The following is a 15808-nucleotide window of genomic DNA, read 5'->3' on the forward strand; positions in this document are numbered from 1 at the left end:
TTAAGTGATGAAGGGATGGAGACACTGAGGGAAAGCATAATGCCCATTTCTCCACTTAAACATGTGTATCCTCTCCACCTGTCTTACTCGCTCTCTGGCTCTCTCTCTCTCTGTCTCTCTCTCACACTCACACACACACACACACGAGGTAGATCCATAAAAGATTTTCCCTGAAAGGAAAAATTAAGTGTATGCTGAGAGGAATCCATAGTAGGTTAGCATTGAAAACTATCTGAACACAAGAATGTTTCCTCTTTTGTGAAGAGATTTAGTTACCTAGCATTCATTCTATTATATGTCAGACAATAACACCGAGCATTTCTCTGCGGTGGTCTTTACAAAACAATGAGTTAAAAGAGTCTATGTAAAAACACTCTTATTTTATTGTAGTCACAACAACCACATCTCCCAATATCCAATCTGGCACATAGGCAATGCATCACATCTCCATATAATAGTGCACATGCTTGTACTAGCTGTCATTTGTGACCTCAAGGCATTAATGCATGCTGACACACACACACACACACACACATTAACAGTACATAGAAAAACATTCACCACATGCAGGATTATCTTGTCAAGTCATGAATCATGAATCAATTTGTGTGGTACGATAGTGAACGTGAATGCGGTTTCCACATTTAAACCATTATACAATTCTAAAAGGTATTACAGGCAAGATCCCTACTAGATTTTTTTATGATAATATGATGTGCATGATGTGATCACACAATCTATGAAAAGTTTACTAAAAAGTATATAATACACCATTCTTAAGTTCTGTGAAAACTGGGGAAAAGGTTGAAACTAAGTTTATGTGAATAGCCTAACACTGCCACCACCTGGCAGTACTACTTGACAAAGATCTGCAAACATGCAATAAAATCCCGACAAGATGCACAGTATTTCATGTGTTATGATTTTGTGAAGGCTGATCCATATCCATTTTTCTTTCAAATATGCAATTTGATTGCCTGTAAACCCCTCTCAATGCCTCTTAATTCATTCAAAAATGAACATAACCTATAAGGGCAACAAGTATGGTAACAGTCTAAATTATTCCGACTGAAATGCTTTTCTTTTGCTTTGCATATCATTTTGGGGGAAAAATTAGTATGTTAACCAGGTCAGACTTCACCTCTGTAAAGTAATATTTCAGCTGCTGTGGAGTTGCATGCACCACCCTCGGGACATGAGATGGTTTACAGCACATTTACCAGAACAGACCAGTTTGAAGTAAAAAAAAAACAGGACTAGAACTTATAACAATTGACAGCTACATACATAAAAGCAACATTCAATAAATAATGATGACCAATAGCGAGGCCGACAAACCTCAACGAGCGCCGGGGCTCTGGTGGAGACAGCTCTCCAGTAGCTGTGGTTGCTGCTGTTGATATCTGACACTGGTGGAGGAGCAGGATGGGCTTCTTCTTTTCCTTCTTTTTCCACAGCTGAATTTTGACTTGGCATCTAAAGAAAAGAGCAAGTGTTACAAACAATATAAACAGATGGCTTTGTTCTATTCCAGCAACCAAAGTGACTTCAATACCCTCACTGAGTTTCGTTCAGACAAAACAAAACACGTCGTTTTTGTTGAGGTCAACCAAGACAATCCAGCCGGTTCGAGGACCATGAGGCAAGTAGGAGGTAAGCAAACATGTCACATTCCCCCACACCTGTTTCTCTACATACACAATACAACCTTGTAATAAATAATTAATACAGGGCAATAAAGTTTTGCTAAATGAAGAATAAAGTGTTAATACTTGTTCTCTTTCCATTCCAGTGGGTCTGAGTGGAGAAGTTTAGCATAGTTTCGACTGAGTTAGCTTAATTCACTGATTATGATAAACGGTAATTTGCCAAACATTTAAAACCCAGCATGCAGGCTGTAATATTGCCTCTAAAGTGATGGATGCATGTTGTGAATTAGAGACCCACAGATGCTACAAACACACAGTATGGCCACAACAAGAAGCCTGTAGGTATTAGTGAGCTTACTTTGGCTGCTCCAGTGTGACACAAACTGACTGAATTGTGAGCAATAGTTGTTGCTAGGCGACCTCTTTTCTTCAAGAGTCGAGTTTACAAAGTTATCTTGAGTTATCATGATAGTGAGAGATGTCATATGACAAATTGAACAATGTATCAACATGTGACACATTCAAGACTAATTGCAGTTTTTTGTGGTCTTCTTCTTCTTCTTCTTCTTCTTCTTCTTCTTCTTCTTCTTCTGGTTATTTTTTATTTTTTTGGGCGGTTGGCCAACAACAAATTGGCGCATTACCGCCACCAGCTGGTGTGGCTCAGCATCGCTATTATTTACTATATACACTAAGACTAACCAAAGAAAAAAAAACAAAGATTGATAGTTAGCAAGCAAAACAAAAACCTTACGTCCTCTCAATTACATTTGTTTTTCTAAGATATTGAAATACGACTGATGAATGATCTACTAGATCAAACTGTACTCTTTTCTTTCTGAGGTTTTGAATAAGATGCCTTCCTTCTTCGCTCATATTTTTGACTGTGCAGCATAACATGCTCTATTGTTTCTTCTTGGCTACAGTAGTCACATTTACCTGTATTATGTTTACCTATTTTGAATAATGTACTCTTTAGTCCCGTGTCCAAACCTAAGTCTTGCTATTATTGTCTCTTGTGTCCTGTTCCTTCCTGCACACCTCATTTATCCCACTTTCCTTTGAACTCTGTAAAACCATTGTCCTTTCTTATCATTCTCCCATTGCTTTTGCCACTTTCCCTTCAATATCTTTTTAGTAATACTCTTGGTTTTCTGTCTCGCTTAGGTTCACTGCTAAGTCAATGTAATTATTCTTTGTTGCCTCCTTTGCAACCGTATCTGCCATTTCATTTCCTCTAACACCGATATGTGCTGATACCCATAAAAAGATTACTGTAAGACCCATCATTTGAATTCTGTATATCAAAGTTTATTGAAGGATAGCCCCTTGAGACGAACCATCTCGTTTTCAAGGGGGTCCAACGTAAGACAAATAATACAACAGACAAATCACGTACAACTTACATACATAAAGTCGCTCATTTACCGATCCCCACACACCCCTCTACCCTGAACCCACAACTCTTGTACAGAGATAAGTAGTAGCAATAGTTATAATAATTATAATAATAATAATAATACAATTATATGATGATAATAATAATAATAATAATAATAATACTCATAGAATAGAGTTCAGATTATAACCGATATATTGACAAGGCGATGCTTTACAAAATTAAAAGCATGAGAAAGGATAAAAGTAAGTTCTTGAAGATATGTAGTGGGTTAATAGTTCTAACGTTAGCTGGAAGAATATTCCCATATTGTATAATGTTTGTTGTATTTTGTTTGTGGTCTGTAACGTGATGGCTTCGTGTAATTCCGATATTTCCAAGTACCCATGAAGGCAGCATCAAAGCCAGACGTGCCATGCGCAGTTGATAGGTGGGGGGGGGCGTGACGTCATTACGTACAGCGGGACGTCCTGGAGAAGATAAACAAAAAGGAAGGAAGCCTTCGGCCACACGATCGCGGCAAAATTGGTTCAAAAAAAAAATTTAGGTCTCAAGCCGCCGTTAGCGACTACATGTGCCATTTAAACGCTTAGATAACCACCGACCGGCGTGCGCAGTCATGGACGAGGCGATAGTATTTCGCATGAGCGCGTTCTCCGAGCAAGGGGGGAGGAAATACATGGAGGATGTTGTCGAGATTAAAATCGAGTACGAGCCGACGGCGGCGCCCGTCGAAGATGATCCAAAGTCGCCGAGGCTCGGAGGACACGGGGAAGCGGCGGCTGAGGCCAGCGAGCAGGCTGCAGGCGAGACGCGCGGCGAGGCCGGCGTCGCCCTCGCCGCCACCACCACCACCACCACCGCCGCCGCCACCGCCGAGTCCGGTCCCGCTGCCGTGATGTGGGTGGAGAGTCTGTCGGACGAGGGCAGCGGCGGCAACAACAACGGCGCACCGCCGGCGTCGGCGCCGGACGGGAGAGCCGCGGGGCGCGCGGTGGACACGCGCAAGTCCGCGGCGTTCTTCGCCGTGTTCGACGGCCACGGGGGCCGGGAGGCGGCGCACTTCGCACGGGACAATCTGTGGGATCTGCTCAAGCGGCAGCGCGGCTTCTGGTCGGGCGACCACGGCGAGGTGTGCGCCGCCCTGCGCAAGGGCTTCATCGCCTGTCACCATGCGATGTGGAAGGAGCTGCGTAAGTCACCATCAGAGTGCTCGTTCTGTTTTGCGTCGCTGCCTATTGTTCATAAAGCAAAGAAAGGAAAAGGGACGCGTCACAGTAGCCGGTGCCCCTCTGCCCTGCCTCCTGACGGCACCGGGACAGGCTTCAGAGCTCACGGGACCTGGAGCACAAGGGACGCATCTTGTGTTCAACACTGATATGAGTGACGTGCACTTGCGAGCGAGCGTCTTGGAGAACGTGTTCCTCTGTGCCTTCATCTCAGTTGCTTCTAGAGGTGAACCAATTGGCCCTTGAGTCGATACTGTCGGCTGACAGAAAATGAAGAGCCAGTTATTTCAGTGGGTGTAATGATTTTAGTCATCTAGAGCCAAAAACATTGGCTTGTTTATGGCTTCTCAAATGTTCTTATACTAAACTCGATATCTCCGGGCTCGGGACTCATGGTGGGACTAAAGAAGACTTCTGAAGGTACCGTGCTGGGCTGTGGGAAATTATAACTGGCGTTTTGGGAAAACTAATTGATACTAAATTAGTTGAGAACATAGATTTCTGATGAATCAGTGATGAAGCTGTAGCGCTCATTCCTTCTGCCTCTTGGACTCCGAGATCAGGGGCTGTGTGGGGGCCCGGCCATCCGCTGCAGGGGCCCTTGTTCTTCTCGCTGACAAGGACAGGTTGTTGTTTTTCTATGACTTCCCCGCGTTGATTACAATGGTTCCACTCAAATGCGTGCTGAAGCTGGTGTAGCACTGAGAATCCTGAACAAAATCATTTTCAAGCGCCAGAGTTAGCCTGACTCTGATCTACTGTACTTGAACCCTGTACGAAGCGTCCAAGCCTCCTCGGGGCGTCTGGTTCACTTCCTCCCAGAGTCAAAAACCTAGTTTCCATTCTCCTCCTCGCCTGTGGAACAAGCCTCCTGAATACCTGAGCTCTGCTCTCACTCACAGCCCACTGAAATCAGGGCTCACAACATTAAGTTTGGTGCAGTTTACCAGTGAATTACTTGCCTCTTTATAACCTTTAACTATTTATTCTTCTTGCTTCTCTTTGGGCTTTTTATTGTCTCATAAATGCAAATATAATATCTTAATTTTAATGGGGTTTTTTTTAAATTTCCCCAGCCAATCACATTGAATTGCCTTGCGTCACAATGGCACACGGTACAGATAAACTAGTCCTGCCTTCATTAGTGTGGCGTGTAAGTCCATTAATGTATTTTCTATTTGTTCTCAGTGATGCTTTTCACTACCAGCATTGTCCCCCCCTTTAAACTATGTCCATAATTGATCTATGACTAACATTAGTTATTTTGAATCCATTTTATTTATCTTTTTATTTCCCCCCCCCATACAGCGGAGTGGCCGAAGACTATAACCGGCCTGCCCAGTACCTCGGGAACCACAGCCAGCGTGATCGTGATCCGCGGGGTTCACATGTACGTCGCCCATGTGGGGGATTCAGCAGTTGTGGTTGGGGTGAAAGAAAATGACTCTGACATCACGCTCCAGGCACTCGAAGTAACACAAGACCACAAACCCGAGCTCCCCAAAGAAAAAGAAAGGATTGAACGACTGGGTGGCAGGTGAGTCGGTGGAAATTCAATTTTGAATTATAATGTCAGGTGGAGCATCAGGGTTCCTACGCGGTATGGAAAGGTATGGAATTTAATTTTAGTAATTTCCAGGTCTGCATAAGTATGGAAAAAAGAAAAGAGACTACGGGAAAATATTTGTGTTTCCTGACTAAAATCTAAACAAACATTAATCCAAAGATTAAAAAAAAAATACTAAAGACCCGTCTTAATGTCTTTGGTCTAGTGACTCATTTTCCCACGGTCAGTGATAAACGTTGCCATAGCTACACACTCTGTACCTGCAACTGCCACTGCGGTATATACAGAGCCATAGTTTGCATTATTTAGATTATCCTGGTGATACTGTGACTTTCTGTGTATGAAGTGGAAAATAATAGCATACACGGTCAGAATGTAATGTGCTTACAGTTGGATTTAAACAGATTTATTTACATAATGACATTTAATCTATAAACAACTAGCTATTTGTACTTTGATGTCAAACACGGTACTGAAAAATCTACAGAGAAGAACGACATTTTGAGCCTGGAAAAAGTATGGAATTTTGAAATGGAAAATGTGTAGGAACTCTGAACTTGTTCCTTCAACGCTGCTGTGTTTCCTGCCAGGAGTTAAAGCTTGTAGGTAAAGGTTTGTGGTGAAGTTTGCCTGTGTGCTCTTGTAACTGCAGTGTAATGAAGAAGTCCGGGGTGAACCGTGTTGTCTGGAAGAGGCCCAGACTGACCCACAACGGCCCCGTGAGGAGGAGTACAGTCATTGACCAGATCCCCTTCCTAGCTGTGGCCCGATCCCTCGGTAAAAATTCCCACTTCTTTTTCTCGCGATTCGTTTTTCATAAAATTATACCATGTGTTGAAATGCATGTTTGTTTTGTGCAATTATACCTCCAATATACCTTTATTTTTATTTGCTGACAGGCGATCTCTGGAGCTATGATTTCTACAGCGGGGAGTTTGTGGTTTCCCCGGAGCCCGACACAATGGTGATGACCCTCGACCCCAAACGGCATCGCTATATCATCCTCGGCAGCGACGGACTGTGGAATATGATGCCGCCCAAGAATGCTGTGAATATGTGTTACAGCCATGACAAAATGGTGGTATGTAAAGGCACAACTATTAACCAATACATCTTTTTTGTGTGTCAAATGTGATTTAAATTTTTTTATAATTTTGAAAGGATGAAATATCCCCCAAAGTTTATCAGAATTTTTCTTGATCTTCATATTTGTTGGAGCTAAAAAAAAAAAAAACAGCAATGAGATTTAGATTTTGCTGATATAAACAAAGAATTCTCCGTCTGCTGACTTCTTCAAGGGGCCGAAAGGAATGTCGTGCGCCCGGCGGCTCGGATGCACAGCGCTGCTGTTCTGGAAGGAGCGCATGCTCCGCGCGGACAACACCACGGTCATCGTCCTGGCCCTGCAGGAGCGCGGAGGGCCGTCCATCCCCATGCATCGGGATGAGATCGTTGTTGACATGGCTACTGGAATTGACCACGTTCCATTCCCGGGAACTACGTATAACACGTGTGAGGTCCCACAGGTCAGTGCCATAGCTTTTCGCTGCATCCTCCCGTTTGTAATTATTTCATATGAGTCATTCAGCAAAATGACACCTTTTTCAAGTGCAGAGTGGGTCACTGCTGGCGACAGTGCCTCAGGACCGATCTGACAATGTATAAACAATGTGTGTTTTTGATTGTTGTTTGCTATTCACTGTATTGTCCTGTTATATATATATATATATATATATGTGTGTATATATATATATACATATATATATATTCTGTCCATTGTTTATTGTCATTTTTAATAACTTCACAGATAAATATGGTGGTTCACGGACACCGACGGTCACACGGTTTCCGTCAGTGGGCCACTAAGTTCACCAAAATCACTCTTTGTTTTCGGGGCCAACAGGCGGAGCATGAGGATGGCATGTTTTTTGAAGAAGATGAGATATATGGAGAAGAACATGAGGGATGGACATGCCTGGAGTGGTAGCGAGGTGACTGCTCAGCAACGAAAAAAAAACAGTACCAGAGTTGTCGGCCGCATGACATGACCGGCCGGTGACTTCAATTAGCTCAATAGCCAGACTCAGCTTAGTCAACCTGGTGGCAGCAGTTTAGCCGTCTGGACGTGGGGCAACAAAATCCGCTTACATATGGTTAATCCAATGGGATCGTTGATATTATTAGGTTTGGAGTCCGCAAGAGAGCGGAGGATTATTTACACCCTGTACATGTTGTTGTTGATTATTCACCAAAGTCATTCATGAAAAGTGAGACAACCAGTTCCAAAACCACTGGATGTCTCCGTTAAAGTGCCCCAGACTTTTTCCTCTCACTAGAGTGAGATGGGATCAGCGAAAAGGCTTTTTTGCTTATTTGAAGAAAAAAAAAAAAAAGATTACCTTGCCAATTTTATTAATGCACAACAAAACGTCTTGCTATTCCCAGGTGCTGTAGCTGATATCAGTCTAAGGAATTCTGTTCCTACCAAATATTAACCTATGAAATTATGTTTCTTCAAAAAAAAATTGTGTCATTTTACTAGAGCAAAAGTCTCCAGTGCACAATCAACTTGTTGAGAAAAACAACAATAACGCAAGTATATTCAAATTGTTTGATTTCAGATAGAGCTTTTATTCACAGAGCCAATAAGAAAATGCTCACTGATGACTGCATGTTTAAAAATACTATGGCTGTGAAAAAGTACAGACAGAACTTCAACCTCTCCAAATTACCCACTTTCTAGCGTTCATCCGTTGAAAGTCTTTTGCTGCCCACAATCTCTAAATCCACACGATCAACCAAAACTCGATGCAGTACCATTCGAACATATCTTAATCCAACATTGTCGTAAATTATTATGTCCATGAGTTTAAGTCCATGAGTCATTTGTAACAGCCTTCATCATGTGTCTCATTTTTAATGTTAGTTTGACGAGTGGCAAGTCTGTGTTTCAAGAGGTTTTCTTTATTCTACACAAGAAAGATTTTCAATATGTGTACCTATGTATAATGTATTTTATTAGCAATTAAACGTAAAAAATCTTTTTCTCAATTTCAGCAGAGTGCTGCGGTGAGTGCTCCCTCCGGATTCAGACAGAGTTCCACGGCTCTGGAGCGGGCGTTTGGGCTGTACGAAGCGGCCTTTTGTGCCACCGCGCAGCTCCTGCCCGACGCCGACTCCGTGGGGGTCACACTGCCCGCCTCAGTCGGCTCCCAGAAGGTTTACGAAAAGCAAGCCTCGACAACCCAAATGGACCGCGGCACCTCTGCTCCTCAGTCAAAGAGGTCTCGCCGCTCTCTGCACACACAACCCGAACTCGAGGGCCCTCGCCGTCTGCCCGGCTGCTCGCCCGACAAAGGACCGCCCCAGGCGGAGCCTCCTAGCAAAGCACCAAGCGAACAATCCCGTGAAACTCGCGCCCAGAAGAGAGAACGAAGCTCCTCTGAGGAACGCACTGTCCTGTCCCAGCACCACAACGCAGCCTTGTGTGTGTGCTGAACTCTCGTCCCGACATCAAGTGTTGTTGTTTTTTGCCCCTGAGACTAGAAAGATAATCGGCATCATGTCAACTTTGCGTACGTGCCAGGTGTGCGACAGGTATTCTTAGATGTATACTTTTATACAAAGTCCCGGGGTTTTTTGTACATATAGATTGTAAATGTGTCGATGTTTTAACCCTCTTCTTCCTCTTGCTCTTCTTCCTACCCACCCCCCACCCCCCCCCCCCCCCCCTTGACATTATAGCGTTGGAAAATTTAACAAAATCAAATTTTAGATTTGTTCAATCTACACAATCTATTTTCATACTTAAAAAGGTATGTACAGTATATCCAAAATATGTATTTTGAAAACGATGGATTACTGCAATCTGCTAGACATCAGTTCACCTGGAGTGTGATGCATGCGATCTTCCAGTCATAATTTTCTTTTTATTATAAACAAATTAACTGTTTTAAATTGTTTTGACCTGTTGGATGCTATAACGTGTCATTCTTTCCTTCATTAGGGTTTTTTACTTGACCAGTTTTATTTTTTAATTTTTCAATCTGTCTCCTTAGATGAAATATGCTACTATGATTGATGGTTAGTTCCTATCTCAGCTGGTAGCAGTGTGGGGTACAAAAATAATGGCATGCAATTGACGAGGAATTGTCTGGGGGTAATTAATGCGGGTATTGATTTTCATGTTTTCATTTCATTCCTTTGTTTTCTTTCCTCATCAGTGGCTACTTGAATACAAATGTTACACAGCTATTTGGTGAATCTTATGCATAGCATGTGGGGAGCTGTTAAAGGGGCAGTTCACCCAATTCATAAAAAAAATTAAAATAATAAAACAGTCTCACTTACCATAGTGGTATGTGTTCACATGCACAGATGTGTGATTTGGGTGAACTAGCCCTTTAATTGTACATGATGGTAATATTGTTCCATGACAAGCGTGTCAAACATTTCTCATCTGAATCCTTGGGCCTTTTTAGCAGTATACATTTGTTGGAAGATCATAAGCAGAATTATAGGCTGTTGGCTGTATTGGTTTACGTACTGTGAAAGCATTTTTTTTTTAATGTCTTCCACTTAATTCTCATATGGTTTATATTTCCTACTTGTGTTTTTAATCCACTCAAAAAACAACACCTCCTGGTATGTGTATTGCATACAGTAAGTGCCCATTTGTGGTTAATAGGAAATTGCAAAAAGGTCTAACGTGTTAAAATGGCAGCTCAACAACTGTTCTAGCTGATTTTGTTTGCCTTATTTTTGCATAAAAAGTGTCATGGTTGCCTTAGCACAAATTAGTTAGAGGTGCTTTCAAGTGATATTTTTTATTTTTACTTTTTTTTAAACATGTTTTGGGGTGAATAATCTCTTAGATGTGTCGATGTAAATGTGGCCTTGGCCCCGGCCGCGACCGTTCGTCGTGCACCTTCAGTTCTACACCCCTGTCGTTTTACCATCCACACCACAGCATTCTTATTAAACCGACTCCGTGCGGTTGATGTTTTCCAGTTATACTACAGAGCAGTGTGTCAAGTGTTTGTACAGTCAAGTCCATATGCAATAGAAGTTTGTACAGTACACTATTATGCAAAGTAATTGTTTTGTTTTTTTCTGGAGTCTGGCATGCTCAGATTTACTCTGTATATTGTGTCCAGAGATAATGGATGTTCATGAGCATGTGTTGTGTTCTTGACAGTTACAGTACTTGTGTCTGGCGTCGCGTTCCCACGCAGCCAGTTTCCAGGTCTATATACACGTTACATGCTTTGAATGTGAACGGATGTACAGTTTATGCGTGTTGTAATAAAGTTGTCATTTTCCAATTGCCACACATTTTGTCTGCTTTGTCGCACAGAGTCTGGTGGCCATGGCGGTGATTTAGCAGTTTGAACGGAGAGGCCCGAGCACCGACACTGACGTGATCGTCCAGGAGATGGCAGTAATGTGAAGTGATTGAACAGTCGTGTCTTCGCTGTAACTAACCCTCTTCAATACTTTGTCGCACGGCTATATGATTGATCATAAAATCAACCCGTTTGCTGTTTTAATTAAATGAGTCTAGGTCATCAACATGAAGCAGGTTATCTTGGCTTTGTATATGAAATGAAAATAACCTGCTAATTAGGTGGGCTTTACTAAAAAGAGTGAGTCGGTGGAATAGATCCTTTTTGTTTGGGGTTTTGTTCAAGGATGCATTACAGCAAATACTGCTGCTTTTTCTTTTTACGAGTTAGTAAGTTGAACTTGAACTAACAGCCTCGCTGTTGTTTCCTTGGTAAAGTATTGTGAGTGAAATTCAAGTCCTGAAAGTGCAGGGATGGAGATCACGTGGTATGTTTGAAAGCTGTCGGATGTTTTCTGAAATCCTCAAAATTTCCTGTGTTTCCATGAACATTTTCTTTTCCTTTCTTTTTTTTGAATCTGAGAAGACAGTAAGTGAAGGAAAACAGAAGGTAGCCTGCACGTTCACATTCCTCCCCGATTAGACCAAACAAGTATAGCCACTTACATATAGGAGGAATGGTATGTCGTTCATATTTGATTTACGCTGATTTTTATGCACTAGAGATTATGGATTGCAGTTTGCAACACAAATGGCTCTGGGTCAATTTTCCACCTTCCCACAAGTAAGCTTAAGAGGCTCCCGAGACTCTCCAACGCCTGTTGTAATCCCCTTGGGAGTTGGAGAAAGGTGTCTTCATCCAATTTTAACAAATTAGGCCAGAGCTAATGAGTTTGTACCTCAACCATTTACCTTGAATCATGAAAATCATGAAAATCCTCCCTGGCATTTTCTTTTCTTTCTTTTTTTTTCTCAAGACGTGACTTCCCTGTGACATTTACTGTATTTGAAAAACACATTTCTCATGGTCTGTTTCTGAGACTGACACACACACACACACACACACACACACACACACATCAGCTCTATGATAGCAATGTCATGACTTGAATATTTCATCGACTGTCAGCCCAGCATCTGCTGACCTGCCTAACATGCAACATTCCCCTCTTACTGCCGACAGTCTGTCACTGCACATCAGCCAGTGGAGCGTCACGGTGTCCGGCACCTCTCCTCCTACTCCCCGGCCTCCTCGTCTTTCCTACAAATGAGCGTCATCACAGCAAACTGGGTGGGACTTTGAAAGCAAACGAAATGTGACAAATATACATATACTTCTGAAACTCCATTTTTGCTCCAATGGTGATGGTGTTAAGCCTCTTGTATCCCTCAGATTCGGGAGATTTCGGTGAATTTGTTGGGAAGAAACTGTACATGTAACCGAATGTAGCAGAACTAATCCCAGGCTAAATAACTAATCCCAAAATGGGAGGTGGATCAAGTCTTCTACCTCCCTCTCTTACTCTATACTCTATTTGTTCAGTTTATAGTACACACACACGAGACACACACACACAAGACTGATATTTTCAAGGATTGGATTTGACCTTTTTTTCCTTTTCGTAGGGCTTTGGTGAGCAGGCTTATGCATGTGATAATCAAGTTGTCAAAATAGGGATGCGTTTGATTGAGGGACAGATAAGTAGGATTTTAAACAGGCGAGGGCCGGGGGGAATTATACAACTATCAACGGTTATGAGAGCTGCACTGAGATCTCCAGTCAAAGAGTTGCACAGAGGTGGAATCTGAAGCCATGCGTGGCGGAAGGTCATTGGCCACTTTGGCAAGTGTTCTTTCACTAGAGCGACAGGCCCTGAGAGCGGACTGGAAAGGTTCCAAGAGATCATCGACACAATTATCTCCAGTACTGGTCTGAGGATGGTTTGAGACCCGCTGATAAGTTAACCACGGCAGTTTTAAATCGCTGTGGGGACAGTCAGTGCCAGCTAGATACAGTGTTACGCATGTATGTCCTGAATTTGGCCAGATATCTTTGAAGAGTCGAGGAGGCAGGTAGTGGGTTTAAAAGCCACCTCCAGCTTTGACACAAGAGATATAATCTCAAAATCTGCCATAGAGCAGAAACAACTTTATGGGACTCAGTAATTAATGCTCAACTGGTTCTGCAGAAGGAGAGCCGATTTTGTCTCCAATCTCGCCTTTTGTGCAGCAGAATCACGAGGCCTTGAGGCTGAGCAGGCCAAAAAATACTGCTCTTGAGTTAGTTCATCTACAGTGTCAAAAAGAAACCTGGGGCAACGTTTATCGTGACTGATTAAGTTAGAGAAATATGCCGCTGTAGCACAGGACAGAGTATGTTTAAGTGCAAACTCGTGCCACTGGAGGAAGAGAGTTTCTCATTTTCATTTGCGCCGTTTGCTGGCCACTCACCCGCAGCCGGCCCGCTTCACAGTCTTTCCTCTTTGATCAAAGACTGTTGTCCTAGAGAGGGCAATGCATTAACTGATGGAGCTCAAAAGAGTGATCGGAGGCTAAACTGAAAAGAGTCTCGTACAGTATATTAATGCAACACCCCGTCCTTGTTTGCCGTAGCATGAGAAATATGTGCATTCACCTATACGAACCTTCATTTAGTGTTAAGAGAACATCTAGGTTCAAGCCGTGTTTCACATTGACCCATCAAGTCATTTATCAGCAAGATCTTATTCGGTTAGTGATCGGATATTTATAAAAATCTAATTTGAGGGTCTTGTTGATTGTGGAGTTGTGAGTAGACGATCGATCTCTAAAGGCAACTGCCAGAAGAATTGTTAATAGAGAGAAGACGTCTCGTAGACTTTTTTGTGGAAAATCTAGGTGTCCGGGATGATCTGGAGACGGCGGGTGAGTTTCTGTCTTGAGGAAATGTATGAGATGCTTTAAGGAAGAATTCACTGCCACCAACGATGGGTACGGTGATAACACATGGTGAACGGAAAAGTGTGCAACTGTCCGGATACTTTCCTTGTGGACTGTAGCTTTCAACACGAAATGAAAAAGAACAAAACAAGATGTCACCTAGATGTGTAAAAATGTTCACTGTCATCCTCTAGTGTTACTGGGATGGTCCTGCGGAATGGTGGAAAAGATGCCTCCATACTGGGTATGACCTGTCACAGATGCTGCAGGAGGTATCCAAGGTATTTGATGCAGGCCCAACGTCTTACTGAGAAACTGAACGCTACTTTCACACTTTCTTCTTCCGTCAACAAACATTTATACGTAGCTTCCCAACCCTCCCGTCTCGCCAAAAGTAAGTCCCCATGGAATCATTCAATGATTAAATTAGACTGATGTTTCATCTGGCACCTTTGCACTCCTTGTTGCAGACGGGGGCCGTGCGAGAGTGGCACAGCCCTCGGAGAGACGTCTCCCGTCTCCGTCCGACAGCATCAGAAGTGTTTCAACAGCCCTTTAATGGCGTGCCCTCTGCCACTCTTGGGAGGCTCTAGAGTAAGTGTTACGAAGAGAGGGACTCCTCCAGATGATGGGAGGTGACGTGCCCTCCTTTTCTCCCTTGCTCTGACACAAATAAGGCAGACAGGAGTGTGCTCAAATACTATTTTCATCCAAAAAACGAAAAGAAGAATCTCCATTCTTGTAAAACATTAGACTCACAGAAATTCTCAGACTTATGACTCTGCTGTCATGATTGTTTTATGTATGTGATAAATGTGCTGCTGTAATAAAAAATAAATTAAAAAAGAAGCCTTTCTGCTCCTGCTTTATGGGCGTCTCGTGGTGTATCAGAAGGACCCTAGTTATGTTGATGAGCTGATCTTGTCAACGGTTGATGAATAGAGGGAATGGTTGCGACATATTGCAACACAATGGCTTCCCTTGGTGGTGGGTCATGAGGTCCGTCTCCACACGGATGCCTCCAGACAGAATGGCACGTGCTATTGGCCAGGAACCCATGGACCTTGCCGTTAGACGATGTTATTTCATGATGTAAAAGTTTTGATCAGACAAAAGACACTTTGGGTTCAGATTGGCATCTTTTCACGGCTCATACAGCATCGCCAACACTCGTTTTTACGCTTCATGGCTTGCTGACAAAGTCCAGCGTCTTCCTCTACCATGTCCTTCTCGTGTCTCAGCCCCTTCACTTGGTCACTTTCATGCTTGTAGAAAAAAACAGGGACGCTCAACACAATTGCCTGCAGCTCAAAGTCACAGTGTTGTGCACAGAGCGTGTGTGTGAATGTAACCCTTGACGTGGTCACCACTGGCCTGCAAAGTGAAGCCAATGCTTAAAACCTGCATTCTCTCAAGTGGCCAACAGAGGGCGACTTCGCCGGTTGAGAAAAGAAGTCAGTTTCTGTTAGAAGTCGACTGAGGGAGTTTGTGGTGTCAGTCTCTAGTTTCAGCTCTTCTTCCATACAGCATGGTGTTTGTATTGTAAATTATTATGGTCCCATTTAGAGTAAAATAGACAATAAAGCCCGGTATGAGGTAAATAAGCGTAGCAAACAAATCCAAAAAAGGCAAAAAGGAAAGTCCAAAGTCCAAAAAAACATGTACATTCAGAATCAGGATCTGAATCAGAAAATGCTGGAA

The 15808-nt window shown here is 42.9% G+C and overlaps 2 protein-coding genes across 8 annotated transcripts in view; one reads left to right on the top strand and one right to left on the bottom strand.

Annotated features, from left to right (window-relative positions):
- The window catches only part of LOC118301201 (roundabout homolog 1-like), a 90363-nt gene extending 88162 nt beyond the window's left edge, over positions 1 to 2201 (bottom strand). For 2 of the 4 annotated variants that reach the window (XM_047330499.1, XM_047330498.1), the window contains exons 1-2: positions 2008 to 2200; positions 1339 to 1476 (exon numbers count right to left, since the gene is read on the bottom strand). The gene's annotated coding sequence lies outside the window, so the exon portion shown is untranslated. Of the gene's footprint in view, positions 1 to 1338; positions 1477 to 2007 lie in introns of all 4 variants that reach the window. The other 2 variants (XM_047330500.1, XM_035626473.2) reach the window with 2 other exon arrangements.
- A 1293-nt stretch (positions 2202 to 3494) lies between these two features.
- Positions 3495 to 11174, top strand: LOC118301115 (protein phosphatase 1D-like). 4 transcript variants are annotated; one of them, XM_047330488.1, is made up of 7 exons: positions 3495 to 4241; positions 5586 to 5814; positions 6497 to 6621; positions 6744 to 6925; positions 7143 to 7370; positions 7748 to 7835; positions 8902 to 9038. In XM_047330488.1, exons 1-6 carry the CDS (start codon positions 3668 to 3670, stop codon positions 7829 to 7831), a joined length of 1422 nt encoding a protein of 473 aa, XP_047186444.1. In that variant the 5' UTR covers positions 3495 to 3667; the 3' UTR covers positions 7832 to 7835; positions 8902 to 9038. The 4 variants fall into 4 exon arrangements, with proteins under 4 accessions (XP_047186444.1, XP_047186445.1, XP_035482149.2 ...); XM_047330489.1 differs by having other exon boundaries at positions 8905 to 9037; XM_035626256.2 differs by lacking the exon at positions 7748 to 7835 and having other exon boundaries at positions 3496 to 4241; positions 8902 to 11174.
- Positions 11175 to 15808: the final 4634 nt, after the last annotated feature.

The sequence above is a fragment of the Scophthalmus maximus genome, chromosome 2 (assembly GCF_022379125.1).
Source record: "Scophthalmus maximus strain ysfricsl-2021 chromosome 2, ASM2237912v1, whole genome shotgun sequence".
NCBI classification, from domain to species: Eukaryota; Metazoa; Chordata; class Actinopteri; order Pleuronectiformes; family Scophthalmidae; genus Scophthalmus; species Scophthalmus maximus.